At 36.5% G+C, this 15,855-nt stretch overlaps 1 protein-coding gene across 1 annotated transcript; it reads right to left on the reverse strand.

Annotated features, from left to right (window-relative positions):
* Positions 1 to 1,312: 1,312 nt before the first annotated feature.
* Positions 1,313 to 5,292, reverse strand: LOC132038259 (calcium-transporting ATPase 12, plasma membrane-type-like). The gene is made up of 3 exons (XM_059428948.1): positions 4,041 to 5,292; positions 2,602 to 3,553; positions 1,313 to 2,081 (listed from the first exon to the last, which is right to left on the reverse strand). Exons 1-3 carry the CDS (start codon positions 5,290 to 5,292, stop codon positions 1,313 to 1,315), a joined length of 2,973 nt encoding a protein of 990 aa, XP_059284931.1.
* Between the last annotated feature and the right edge of the window lie 10,563 nt (positions 5,293 to 15,855).

The following is a 15,855-nucleotide window of genomic DNA, read 5'->3' on the forward strand; positions in this document are numbered from 1 at the left end:
TATTCCACCTTCCATAAGAGATGAATTATATCAATAATACCAATTTTAGTTAATATCTCCCACGAAATGTAGGATAAATTTTAATTCCAAAATTTGAATCAGGATAACTCACCTAATTCCCTGAACTAAAGGGTCCCTTATGGTGGCAGACAAGCTACTAAAGTTGTAACTTTGTCCTTTCGCAAATGCCACGAGCACCCCTTGACAGTTGACTCCTTGAGTTGTTGCCTAGAAAAGACAAAGGAATGAAAAGATTAACAATTGGATTTAGTGTTAACAATTGGACTTAGTATAAACTTCTATATTAAGGCTGTAGCATAGTTCATGATTCATCTCAACTAATTTTCTTTTGCAAAATCAACTACGTCCTGTAATTTTAAATAAAATTGAAGAAAAAGATACTGCAATAAAATAAGTGAAGAATGATTAAGTTTTCCAATTTAAATTTGTTTAACACGATCAATCACTTCACCAACCCTTGTCATCAAATATAATACTGTGACTGGTACTTACCACTTACAGTTAGCACGCAAAGCATAGGACCATATGTACATAATTATTGCTATATTTGGTTTGCCACGAAAAGTTCAATAAAAAATCTGTTTGGCATCCAGTCTTTCCTTACTCCCCTTTTACTTGCTCCAATTAGAATACTCGAAAGAATGGCACAATAAAAAGAAAAGGAAACAGAAGTACTACCAACTCTTAGTATTATATTGTAGTAATGAATTTAAGTTATTTACATTATTAGTAGTGTATGAAATTTTACACTATTAAATTATTTTTACCTTTATAGTGGGGAATCTATTTTATTTTAAAAATTATGAATTTCATAATTATTTGTAAGTATTCTTTGAATGACCTGATAGTATAGAAAATATTTTACACTTATAATTTATACGTATAACTTAAACTCTATTATAATAACAGTTAATGTTGTTAGGTGATTATATACCATTTTTCCACCTCTAGCTAATCCTTTTTTTTTTTTCAAACTAAAAGGTCGATACTATATATATCCCAACATTTCCAAAGTCAATGGAGAAACTTACATGGAAATGAGCACGGGACACATATATATTTCCTAATTTATTGTTCGATATGCCATTTCCTATGATTGCAACCTTTAGGCTGTTCAAAGATTCACCTTTTGATTACTTGATGAGCCAAAATTGGGATGATTGCGACCTTTTGGTAGTTCAAAGATACTTTTAAGTTTTAACCAAATATCATCAATTTAATATCGAACTATCTTTTCATTCTAGCATAAGTACAGGAAAAAAAATATCAAGAATATTGGCTAGTAAAGTACTTACAAATTTCTATACATAATTTTTACTAGTAAACACATAAATACATTCTTAAATAAAATTAAGAAACTTTGCATGGTACTAGAAATCATTTTTGCAGCGCAGTGTATAGGCAAAGATAGAGCTGCAGTTCCTATACAAAAGGACCACTGTTTAATTCCTAATTTTTTCCAATGATCAATTTTTGACATAATCTGGACTAATATAACTTGTAAAGCAAACATGATCCCTATAATTACACAACTAGCCATAAACAACCATTTTCTCCTTCTGATGATATTCTCTTTTGAAATTCTTGTCTTTGTGATCTCAATGGCACTGATGATCAATAAAAAAACTTGGCATAGTACATAAATATTGAAGATCATGGTACTCAACGATGCCTCATCGATGCGAAAAATTGATTTTCCCTTCATGGCAAGCATCAGTAAAAGTGTAGCTTGTAACATAGATTGAACAGCTATATTTCTTAACATGTTCTCGATTACAATAGGTTCACCCGTGCCATAATTAGTCGCCGGCTTCGAATAATTCAACACGATTTGATCAACTTCCGACTCATGAGGCTTTATGGCTGATGTTATGATTGCCAAAAACAAGGCACCAAAAATTTCTATAATTAGATTTATCCACAACAACTGAATTGTTGTCAATTGTTGATCTTGATCACTTGTGGGGTTGTAAATTAAGAGAACAAAGTTTGAAGTGAAGGCAGAAATGTTGAGTACCAATTGCAACTGTATGAACTTCTCAAGATTTGTGCATATGTACCTACAATAACAAAAACTACCTCTCAGTCGAAAACAAGTTGGAGTCGGATGTTATTTTCTCCAATTAAATTCATCTCATGCCGACGTAATAGAAAATAAAAATGAAAAGTATAGTAATTCCTAATTCCTCCGTTCAATTTATGTAAGAATGTTCGACTTAGCAAGAAGTTTAAGAAAATAAAAATGACTTGTGAAACTTGTAGTCTAAAATAAGTTATAGATATATGTGTGACTATAAATCATCTTATTAAGAGTAGGTAGTACGAAAAATTTAACATTAAATTATTGCTAAATATATAAAGGTGTTACTCTTTTTTAACCAGACTAAAAAGAAAATATCATTACGTAAATTGAGGCAGAGAAAATAGGATTTACTGTACTTTCTACGGGAATAAAAATTCCGTACTAGCTAGAGAAAAGATTCCAAAAAGTAATATACGTCTTAAAGTTATTGGTGAATATATATACTAACATGATGAAAATTTAATCTCAACTAATTGGTATAGCGTATATATACATACCTGCCCAAGATTAGTATGGTTGGGATCTTACCAAGATTTGAGTCAACGACAGTAATATCAGCATCATCTTTAGCCAAGTCTGCGCAGTTTTCACCAACGAAAATCCCAACATCAGCTTCTTTTAGAGATGGCAAATCTCTAATAGACGTACCCGTTGCTGCCACGTGTCCACCCCACTTTCTCAAGCAATGTACCAAAAGGAGTTTATCGGCTGGAGAACTATTGGCCATTACTTTAATTTTGTGACACATACTAATTTGGGCTTCTTTTGGGCATCTTCTAAATTCAGTAGCTTCAATTATGGATCCTTGTAAATCTTCTTCAACTCTTAAAATACCAGAATTAAGAGCCATTAATCTTGCAGTATTCAAATCATCATCCACGATTAACTTGATCTCAATTCCGGATTTTCGACACACTTCAATGGTTCGCCTCAACTCAGTTGAATATGAATTCTTTATTACCACGATCCCTAAAAAACTCAAGCCATCTTTCGCGATAATAGTACCATATTCTTCAATATCAACGGGATAATTTTCTCTTTCTTCTTCTCGTCTTATAACTCGTTTATAAGCAAAACCAAATCCATGAATTCCATCGGTAGCGATTTTTCCATTGAACAACTCTCTTTTTCCCTCATCTAGGGTTTGCATGGTACCATTAATATCAAAATAATGCGAACACATAGATAAAACTAGCTTTGGTTCTCCTTTCCAATGCACATGCAAAAATTCTCCATCTTCTTTGTTTCTCTTTAATAGCACCCCACATAGTCCTTTGCAAGGATTACGATTTTCATGGTTTACGATGGTACAACTTCCATGCAAATCTTCAATATTGCCAACAAGTACTTTCTCAGCCCAAATAAGAAGTGCATCCTCATCTACACCACCACCAATTATGTTCATGCAAATTCCTTCGCGCAACGTATTCAGGACTTCCTCAGCAATATCTGCGATTAGCGGCGGAGCCAGAAATCTTAATTAACAAGCAAATTCAAAAATTCTAAATATTATACCTAGCTAGAACTTAACCTTAACATGGATTCAACAGTTTATATACACACACTCCACAATTTATATACACATATAAGTAATACTCTCTCTCTTTCAATTTATGTGAACCTATTACTATTTGGAGAGTTTACGAGGCGGTTCTTTGACCACGTTTTTCTTATGTTTTTCGTAAATTATTTGAATTATAAATTATCATGACTTATAACACTTATTATGAACTCCTAGTTTCTAAATATATAAATTTTATTTTTACAAACTTGAAAAATCTATGTCAAAATTTACGGTTAAAGTTATAAAGTTTGACCCTCGTACTTGAAAAAAGTTCACATAAATTGAAACAGAGGGAGTATGTATATTTTTACCTACTTTATAGAGTAATTAAATTTTCTAATGAAGGGGGATTCGATTGAACCCTTATTTTACCTTTAGATCCGCCACTGACTGCAGACATGTTCTTGATTTTCTCGAAACCAATCCATAGATCCGCCAACGTCGTAAAGTTCAAAACAAATTCAGGTGTTTTGCTGAGGCACAGGGTGGTAAACAAGGCTCCATTAGCACAAGATGGAAGCTTATGAACTATGATTTGATGGCTCTTTTTGAAATCCTTCGATGAATATAGAAGAATAATGAATATCCCTAAAGATAATACATCTTTTAATGAAAACACCAAAATACAAAGCATAGCCACCAAGCCATTAACCTTACTGGTGCCATTGCCACCTCTCTTCCTCCTCATGTATTTCGTGGCCTCGTTCATTATTTCCTCCACTGTGTTCTTCACACCCTTAGGATCACGATCTTTATCACAACACCATGACTTGTTCCACAACAAACATCGAAAAACTTGCACTACAAGAAAGATCAAAGATAAACTCAAACATAGTTTATCCAAAAATGAGCTCATTTCATCAATTGAACGATGAAGTTTTGACTCATGACCATCATTTTGGAAACACGTCACTCGTTTCATCAATCTGATTCTCTCGGTGTTTTCTCCAATTGCAGTCACCAGACACATGCAGTTGCCTTCCACTAACTTTGTACGATTAAACAAAACATGGTGTATCCGTTCGTGTGGTAAATTACTTATACCATCATCGAACTTGAATGAGTTTCCCTGAATCAAAATTCCATCGGCAGGAACCTCATCACCTGATTCCAAGAACACAATATCGCCAACAACTAATTCAGAAGTCGGAATTTGTTGAAGTTGTTGGTGTCTAAGAACACGAATTACCTTGTTTTTATGTGCCATTCTCTTCTTCGATATCCATCTAGCCTTGAAAAATCTGAAAGTAACACTAAAATTAACGACAAAAAAAATTGGCAGGAAGATTATTGCAACATCGAATATTCCTTCTTGTAGACCGTTACTCTTGATACCGATCACTAGAGAAAGCACGGCACAACAAAGAAGAAGGATAATAGTAGTGTCTTTGAATGCTTCAAGTGTTAATTTGTGAAAACTTTTTTGGGTGATAGAAGAAGAAGAAGAGAAGTTATTATTTGAACCAAATGATTTACGACGACGATAGAGATCGTTTGAATCACCCAATATGCCTGAAGTTGGATTTGTTTCAAGTGCATGAAATAGTTGTTGAATGCTAAAATTTTGAGGATCTGCTAATTGCTTTACACTAATTGAGAAGTTAGCTATGGTCTCATCAGTCATGTGTACAACAATCTTGTCTAATTTGTGTTGTTGAAAGAGTTTGGGTGATGTGTAAATGCGAATAGGTGGGTGGGTTTAAGGCTTCTTCTAATTGGCTTATTGGAGGAAAGTGGAAGAGAAACAAAGAGAAGTTGTATAAGAGTAATATATAGTAGTTAGAAAGTTTTACTAACTAAATGAAATGGAAGTAAGTATAACGAGAATAAAATCGGATCCTAGTTGATGGGTGTTGAGGACCCATATTTACTATCATGAAGTCTTTTCTTGTAGTTGACGCAGTCATAAGTTTTGTATCATTTCTGTTTCTTGAATTGTTGAACGTGAAATATCACAAATAAATAAATAATAGGAGTTTAACACACCTTAATTAATTAGTTATTTAAGTACGTAGTTAGGTAAGAGAGTTTAAATTCTATGTAGTGACAACGTATCAATTTACATTGTCATATTGCTTATTTGGTATAGATAAATCTTATGATAAGTATTAGTTGGTGATCTGGTAAATAAAAAAGTAACATGATGTGATAGATTAAAAGTTGCTCAAACATAATCTAATTTAGTACTTTAAAAGTGTGATCTCCTGAATAGTTTAAATTTTAGATGAGATGGTCGCATATTTCAGTATGTAATCAGAACATGCAAAGTTCTAAGTTCATGTGTTTGACCCATTAAAAAGAAACACACGCATACATCAGAAATAGTTTATTTATGCCCTTCGTTATACTATTGGGCAAATTGTGCCCTTACCGTTATACTATGGGCCAAATATACCCCTGAACTTTCGAAAATAGTTTATTCATACCCTTCGTTATACTATTGGGCCCCTTACCGTTATACTATGGGCTAAATATACCCTTAAGTTACATGGTCTGCCACGTGTCACAATCACAATGGCCCAACCCATTTCCCCCTTTAATTAAACCCAGATTAAATTAATCACCAGATCCGACCCGTCACTTTATTTCACCCAACCCGTTTTGTTTATTTCATTACAGGTTTCGTTTCCGTAAAACATGGTAGTATACAAAATGAAAACCCAAAATGAAGGATCATAAAATTGTGGATAACACGATGACTTTTTGGTTTTAACTGTCACATAAATGGTGATTCTTGAAACTGCAATTAAGTGATGGCTAGTATGTGTTGGTATTTTCAATAAGGAAGCTACTTGGTTGGTGGTCCATTGATGAATTAAGTCGAGGAACAAAGCTCGACTATTCCATGATGGATTTCCGGGATAAAATGGTTTTATCCGTTTCTTTCTCTTCTCCTCTCGCCCGAGTTCTTTGCATTATTTTCATTTCTATGAAGAAAGGATAAATTTGTTTTTGTTACTGTAACGATCCTATTAACGTGGTGAAATTTTTTATTTGGGTTTTCATTTTGTATACTACCTTATTTTACAGAAACGAAACCTGTAATGAAATAAACAAATGGGTACGGGTACTTTATTTGTGTTTGAAATAAACAAAACGGGTTGGGTGAAATAAAGCGACGAGTCGGATCTGTTGATTAATTTAATCTGGGTGTAATTATATGGGGAAGTGGATTGAGCCATTGTGATTGTGACACGTGGCAGGCCGTGTAACTTAAGGGTATATTTAGCCCATAGTATAACGGTAAGGGCACAATTGACCCAATAGTATAACGAAGGGTATAAATAAACTATTTTCGAAAGTTCAGGGGTATATTTGGCCCATAGTATAACAGTAAGGGCACAATTGGCCCAATAGTATAACGAAGGGTATAAATAAACTATTTCCGAAAGTTCAGGGATAATTTTGGCCCTTTTCCTTTAAAAAAAATGGTCGCATACTTCAATAAAATTCAATTTTGTACATATGAGTAAAATCTAAGAGACAATTGTACTATAACTTAATTAGCTCAAGAGGTGAGCAAATTAATGACTAGAAGTTTACAAGAAAATGATCTTTGAGGAAAGGGAGAATTTCTGTGAGCTTTCTCCAAAGACACGTAGTAGTTAGCAAGACTAGAATTAAAATGTGATTTTGAGGAATCAGCATCTCCATAAGAATTGCTCTTATAAACGACCAAGACTTTCTCCAATTCAACTCATGAGCAAAAAAAAGAATTAAAAAGAAGATCTCCATTTCAACTGAAAACGTATGTCTTTATCGAATCCTACTCACTTATTATTAATTTTTTGGAAACGTATCAAATCCTACCACTGCAATGCACGCAAAAGGAATACAAAAGTACTTCCAGTTTTAAATCTAAATGTCTTAAAAAAATAGAAGTATAGAGGCGACTTCTTTTTCATGTTTTTTTTTTTTTTTTTTTTATATAAAGCTTACCCTGTAGTGTAGGGTAGTGTTGTATTGATATGAAAGGAGGAGGGCTAGACCATACCTCAATATAACATTACAACTGATGATTTATTCACCCAAAAAGTGAAGGTATGCCCAGGGCAGGGGCGGATGTACCAAGAGCCCAGGGTGTTCACCCGAACACCCTGGACAAAAAATTACAGTGTATATTTAGGGTAAATTTTATGTGTTTATGTACATATATTAACTTTTGAACACCCTGAACATATATTACAGTGTATATTTAGGTTCAATTATTTTTCCGAATACCCTGAGTGAAAATCCTGAATCCTCCACTGGCCCAGGGGACATATTCCTTCTATATAGCAAAAGAGACTATATATTCAACTAACTCTAAAATTAGATTTATGAAACCTAGTCCTAAGACTTGGCATTTGCCATTTGTCTAATTGAAAAGGTCCCTTGGAGGCATTAGGGAGCTGGTCAACAGAGAAAAAAATCTTGTTGTGGTTCATGTTAGCAGCAAGTTTGGCCAAAGAGTCTGCAACTTGATTTCCTTCTCTAAAGTTGTGGAGGAAAGTGACATTGTTGTCCCCTAGCACTTTGATGGTTCTATCAATGATCATCTTCAGCTTGAGGTTGTCGGTGACCTTTGCTTTGAGCATGTTAGTAATCTCTTGAGAGTCAAGTTCAATTGAGAAATTAGTGTATCCTTGTTAGCCTACACCATTTCCCACCAAACTCAGCAGCCAAGGCTTACAAGACTAGCATTGTTATTCTTGTTGCAATCGTACAAAACTATGGAGAAGGCCATTATAAGATTCCCATTCGAGTCCCTTACTATACCTCCAATTCAGCTTTTACCATTAGCGGGATTATAACTACGATCGCATTTACTTTGATGGTTCCTGACAAGGTTTTTGCCATAGAACTTGAGTAATTACAAAGTAGGTCTAAGGAGTTCAATCATCCGGCATAGTCGAGGCCACCGTCTCCGTCCATGTCCGTGCAAGGTGCCAAAACGATTGATAGATGTTTAAGACTCCAAAGACATTGTTGTTCCATCCTTGTGAAATTGAACTTTTTCTGTGTCCCGTATCTACAAGCACTGCTCTGCTTCCATATTTCCCAGCAGATAATGGTCGGTGTGATTTGTAGGATCATCTTGTGCACTTTGTTCTCTGATTTTTCCTCCCACCATTTCCTGAAAATAGAAGAGACAGGTGCATCAGAGTGCTGAATACCTAGTGGTCTGCCAAGGTTATTCCATAGCTTGTGAGCAGTTTCACTAGTCACAAACGCATGGTGACTTGTTTCATTCTTGGCTATCCTGCAACAAGAACAATCAAATCTTAGATTAGAGGCAAATCTTCCAACAGTATCACTAAAAGGTAGCTTGTTCCTTAGCAGTCTCCAAGAGTTGAAGGAGACTTTAAAGGCCAGGCTCTTGTGCCAAACATTTTGGATAAAGTTTACTCTTGAATCTTAACAGATTCCATGCATCGATTAGAAAATTGACCATTGTCGGTCAGATTCCAAACTGGATAATCAGATTTGTTGTTATCACCAATATATATATTGCTAACATATTGAGTAATGTGAGGTGGAAGTGTGTTGTTAAGCTTGTTGATGTTCCACTCACCATTTAGAATAAAAGAGTTCACATTAAGTTTAGCAGATTTACCTGGTCCTCGGGCACTTTTTGAGCGCACCCATACCGACCAAATTGTCCCACCGTGCTAGAGTCCCCTTTTTGGATTTTCCAGATCATATGTGGTTCTGCCTTGTCCTTGATTCTCATCAAACTCTTCCAACCATGTGAATCTTTTGAGATTGCCACTTTTCCAACCGGATGTGATCTTCTACAATATTTGGATTTAAGGAAAGTGCCCCATAGTGTGGATTAGGTTCTCAGCCTCCACCATCTTTTGGTGTGAAAGTATCAGTGATATCCTGCATTCTCCTCATTCCAATACCACTTTCACCATTTGGGTAGTATAGATTCTCCCATGAACACCAATGGTATTTATTTTTTCCTTCTTTGGCACCCCAAAGGAAGTTACAAAAATGCTTTTCCATAAGCTTGATAATGCCTTTAGGGGGTTTTATAGCAGAAAGAGTGTAAGTTGGGACTGCTTGCAGAACACTCTTTATGAGGACAATTCTCCCACCAAAAGAAAGCATCTTGCTTTGCCAACCATTGAGTTTTTTTTTTTATAATTTTGGACAGCGTATTATCAAAATAAGAACTTTTTTTTCCTTCCAACATAAATAGGACAGCCCAGATAGCTAAAAGGAAAATCTTTATTCATGAAACCTTTTGTTCTTCTCATCCTATTGATTCTGTTAGCACAGGTATTGGGTGCAGTAATGAAAAAGCTCTTATCAGTATTAATCTTTTGCCCAGAAGCTCTTTCATACCTGTTGATTTGTTTCAGAATAAGTTTGATAGATCTGTTGTTGCCAGCAGTGAAGATAACAATATCATCAGCATATGCAAGATGATTAATGATTGGACCATTGGGGTTCATGCTGAAATGAACAAATCTATCATTGTGCTGTAAGCTATTGAGCAATCTTGAGAACACCTCGGCAGCAATGATGAATAATGAAGGAGATAAAGGGTCTCCTTGCTTCAAGCCTTGAGAGGAGGTGAAAAAACCTTTTCGCTCACCATTTATGATAGTAGAATACCATACATCGGATATAAGCCTTCTGATAATAGTAGTCCAGCTGTCAGAGAAACCAAATTTGCTCATAACTGCAAGTAGGTAATCCCATGACATTCTGTCATATGCTATAGCCATATCTAACTTGATGATCATATTACCTCCCTGATTAGTCTGAGACACTACTTGGGCTAATTCTTGAGCTAGAAGAACATTTTCAGTGATAAGTCTGCCTTTGACAAAACCAGACTGGTTTTCTGAAATGAGCTTATCTAGTAGAGGTGTCACGACCCAGCCCCGTGGGCCGTGACTGGTGCTCTACTTAGGCACCCAAACAAACTTACGAACCGATTGTCGTATTAGGACACACATCCAGATTCAACAGACATTATTCGTATCGATAGCAGATAGCAGACGTCATACAAATACAGAAATGAATGCCGGTCCCCCAGCGGTCGCCCCGTAATCGATCGTATCAAAATCGAAACCGGCTAACGCACATCGCCCGTACTCACACATACATACAAACATATGGGCCATATCGGCCATAATAGCATACGGCCGCTTAAGGACGCAAAAACAATCACATACGAACGAACCGGACCCATGACCCACAGATATGACTACGTGTCCCTACGTACATACGAACGTACAAACATACGAACATACGGACGATCGTGGCCCCGCTCACCCGAACAAATACAATGTACAAAGTATACATAACAAGATATATACCAAATACGGGCTCCGATCAAAGGGAGCACTCCAAAGTAGCAGTTAATAGGTAGCCTAAATCGGAGGATCACCCAACCGAGCGTTCGTACCGCGCGGCAAGCGAAACGCGCACTCGAAGAAAGGGGGTCGCATTTTAAAAAAGTACCGAGTATGTAAGGGTGAAGTACAAGAATCTAAATCATAATCGGAGTCAGAGGATACAAACAAATACGTAAGTAACATCAAACCTCGCGCGTAATGCGAATGTACGTAACGCAAATAGAAATCATGCATAAGGCTCAGAACGTGGTCACCCCCCGACGCCGGTGCCACAACACATCATACTCGTAAGTTTTCAAATCTCCGTACATCTCCGAACACATCATAATATCACACACATCAAATCATCGAATAACCGATGCCATATCACATCATAACGCCATAACGGTAACCGCCCTATGGCTAGGTCTCGAAAACCGTAACACATCATACCGCCGAATTTGTCACAACGCGCACGATCTCAAAACCTACCGGAACCGGCGAACGAAGTCATAACTATTGGCACGAGCAGTAGTGCGTAAAATCATATATCGATTAAAAGTAAATTCCAGGACTCGACACATACTTTTATATACAAATACATTAGTATCAGAAGGTTCAAAATGAGTATCGAGTCAATCAGAATTAATATACAAAAGTCGCAGGCTTTTAAGTTATCAGTTTTTCTCAAAAAACACATCGTAGATCATTCTCGAAAAATTTAGTATTATTCGAAATGACAAACGTTCAAATATCATTATGGGGCATTTCAAATGGACTTTAGAGTCATAGGCAAACGTTTTCTTTCCATGTCATACGAACTGAGTCAAACAAATCAAATAAGGGAAGCCTCGGGACTTGCGGGCCCACCTCGGGTCAGGTCGAGGCGGCGAACATAAATTACAAACATTAGGCTCCCAAAGGTTATTCATAAGAGTTTCGGAGTGATTCAAATACATTTGCGAGAGTGTTACCAAGGTGTAAGCATTCTTTTAGCCAAATATAAGGATTATAGTTCAATCATACTGAATGAATAGTACGCAAAATCAAACTCGGATTTCCAAGAGCGTAATTATCCCCGAGGTTCCGTTTTCGGCCTAATAGGTCTAGGACATGCCATATGAAGAATAGGTAAGCTTTACATACCTTACGGACGTCTTATGCTCGCTTTATCTCCAATCCCGTTTCGCCTAGAATCTGCAAATGGTCACATTTACCAGTTACTATTTATGAGACTTTAACTTTCAATCTTGGTTTAATACTTGTCTACCAAAATTTTGGCAGCACCTCCCCTATACGTATAGCACCCCCGAGACGTAGCTCGGCTCAATATACCAACAACAACCCAACAACACCATCAACAACAACAACAACACCAATAATCGCTACAAAACACATATTAACAAAAATAGTCCTTCTTTCTACCTAAAGCATTAACTATCATTCCAACTTCACGCTTTCCATCCAATATCAACGTTTCCATATTCACTCACGAATTCAAGGCCGTTCAAATACAATTCAGACACATTTCTCATCATTTCTCAAAATGCACAAGGTTTCCATCAAACCATAATTCATCCAAAACCTCTTAATCTTCAATATGCATATTCATAACATTTTTCCATCTTCCAATTTCATAAATCATAATCACAATTCACATCTAAGATCTTACTTTCATCATTATATAAAAATTATATAAAAATCACATAAATTTCTCATAACAACATACAACCAACTTTCATGCTAACTTAATTCATTAAACCTTCCTTTACATCACAAAGGCCACAACAACATAATCAACATACTAAATGAATTTAATTCATCTTCCCCCACCAATACAACATCACACGGCCACACATACATACACACATATACACGGCTCACACCACACACACCCCAATTCCATGATGTTCATTCAACTCCACTTATCACAACATTTATAATTCTTCCATAACATAAAAGAAAACATGAAATTCTTACCTTTTCTCAATTCTTCCACTTGCCACCAAAGTCACTTCCTTGCCAAAATAATTATACCACCTTGTAGAGGATCTTGAACTTAGTAAGAATCCAAGGAGAAGCAAATTTTTGAATCAAGAATTAAGGCTCCAAGAATTTTTTTTTCTTTTTCTTTCCCTTTTTCTCTCTCTTATGGCCGAAACTTGGGGTGGTCTTTTTCTTCAAGTTTTCTTGATTTCTCCTTTGTTTTCTTGAAACTTCTTGAAACTAATCCAACTTATATAAATTTGGCACATGGAGAATTATTAATTCTTGGTGGGTTTGGGCCATAATTGGCCGGCCACCCTCACCATTTTTGGGCCTCTTCTCCTATTTTTTTTTAGCCCAATTGTTGGCCAAATTTTTGTAATTCATGAAACCAATTTCCAAAATTCCGATTTTGTCCTTAACCTTCCTCAATAATTCTGCACCAATGCTTCCATAGCCGACATATTCATACTAGTAAGATCCAAATGTGGCCTTATTTCTTACAAGCAAAGATCATTCCAAACTTTCCAAATATGCAAAAATGCCAGATGTAACAAGAGGATTCAACCTAATAGACAAAATCTTAGAAATAATCTTGGCAGTGAAGTTACTTAGGCTAATTGGTCTAAGATCACCAAAGTTAGTAGAAGAATCAACCTTGGGAATCAAGATTAGACAGGTATGGGAATAGAACTTAGTTAAGTTCCTTCCTTTGAATAAATCATGGACCATGTTTTTGATGTCCTTTTGAATGATCGTCCAACATTTATGAAAGAAATTCCCATTATAGCCATCTGGACTAGCAGCACTAGAAGGGCACAAAATAGTTAATAGCTTGACGGCACAAAATATGCTCTCTTCTCTCTCCTCTTAAACTAGATCTTTATATTACCGTTAAGGAACGTCTCTTCTACGCGCGCGGTCGACGTGGACCCACTTAGGACGACGCCAATTTGCGCGTCTGGAAGGGCAAAAGCCTACTGCTACACTGACAACTCCCCTCACTGAATCAATTGAAGGTAAAAATTCCTATACTGCTAGTATTCAACACTGTTCAAGCTCTGCCCCTACTCGTATGGCATAACAAAAAGAAATCCCTAAGGCTATCCACTCAAATCACAATGGTGCTCCGGCAGTGTTGTTTCAAGCTACCGACTACTATGGCGTCATGGCTACTGGGTGCAAACTCACAATTGTTGGTAGGTTTCTCAAACCTAGACCTCAAATAGATCTTTTACGCTCTAAATTCAAGGAATTGATTACGGTTAAGGGGTCAATTACCATTGGGGTTTTTGATAACTATAATGTTTTCTTAGACTTCACCAATGAGACTGACTTTAACACAGTCTGGTATAGAAGGGTCATCGAAATCATGGGACAACAGATGTGGCTTTAAAAATGGTCCCCTGATTTCAAACCAGAGGAAGACATTCCTATTGCTCCTGTTTGGGTTCTGTTACCCAAACTTTCGTACCATTTGCACTATTGGCATTACATTAAACGGTATAGTTCAATCCATGTACTCACTTTCGAACCGACAAGTTGCCACGAAAGGAAGGACTAGGCCTAGTATGGCCAAAATTAGGGTGGAGATTGATCTCCTTAAACCTCAACCTGATGCCATTTATGTTGGTCTGATCCATGAAAATTCCCCTCAAACAGGATTTATGCAAAAGATTGAATATGAGGGGATACCAAAATACTGCAAGCATTGCAAAAAGCTTGGTCACAGAATGATAGAGTACAGAACTTTGGAAAGAAAGAAAGTGGCTGAGGGGGAAGCAAAGAAAGATAAAGGTACTGAGAAAGATGAAAACAGCTACAAGAAGGAGGAGCAAACTAAGGATTCTGAACATATTAATGAAAATACCGAGATTCAAGGTATCACTATGGGAGAGAGATTTGGCAAACAGAAACCAAAGAAAAAGCTCCCTAAAAAGAAGCCCTTAGTTGCTTTTAAACCTTTTTTCTTTCAGCCAAAAGGAAAAAAGCTTTACAAAACCAATGATATGGTGAATGCTACTGATAAGCCTCCTGATAAAGGGAGAAAAGTTCAGAGTGATCCACCCATGGCCCTTAACTCTGAAGAAAAAGATCATGTTCAGCACAATAAGGTTAATGATCAAGACAAGGAAAAGGATATCCAAGCCCCCTCTCAAGTTATAGAGATAGATCAACATATCTCTCAAATAGATGGTGGTGAGAACAGCATGTCAAAAAACAATGAAAATACCTCTACTTGGGAAGAAGTTCAAGAATCCGAAGAATATTCACAAGAACCGCAGATCACAACATGCCTCACAGTGCTTCCCCGCCTAACAACCCTGACAAACAGGAAGGAATCTGTGAAAGCCTCCCTCCTGAAACTAGTGTTCTGCCTGATATTAACTTGGTGGTGAACCTGGTTCCTCACAAGCAGCAGGAGGAAATCACCAAGAAGAAACATGAAGATATCCAACAGGAGCAAGAGGTTACTTCTCTTAAGACTATGGAAATCCAGCATCAGAAGAAAATTCTGAACACAAACAACACTCAGCAAAATCCTCAAAAACATATTCCAACTCTTGTCACCAAGAGATTGGATCCTGAGGAAAAGAAGAAAAACAAGAGCCATAAGGAGCAAAAACAAAATATAGAAATCTCCTCTCCTGATGGAAAGATTGTCACAGCTTGGTCACCAATACAGAATCCAAAGGATTCTAATGATGGTAAAGAGGATGATGAAGGTTTCTCCACGGTCAAAAAAGGTAAAAACAGAAACAAGAAGGTTGGAAACTCTGAACAAAAATATCCTTCCAATGCTGGAAGGAAAACAAAAAATCACTAGCTTGTTTTTATGGTCAGGGCCATTTTTTGGAATATCAGAG

The sequence above is a fragment of the Lycium ferocissimum genome, chromosome 11, assembly GCF_029784015.1.
Source record: "Lycium ferocissimum isolate CSIRO_LF1 chromosome 11, AGI_CSIRO_Lferr_CH_V1, whole genome shotgun sequence".
Taxonomy (NCBI): Eukaryota; Viridiplantae; Streptophyta; class Magnoliopsida; order Solanales; family Solanaceae; genus Lycium; species Lycium ferocissimum.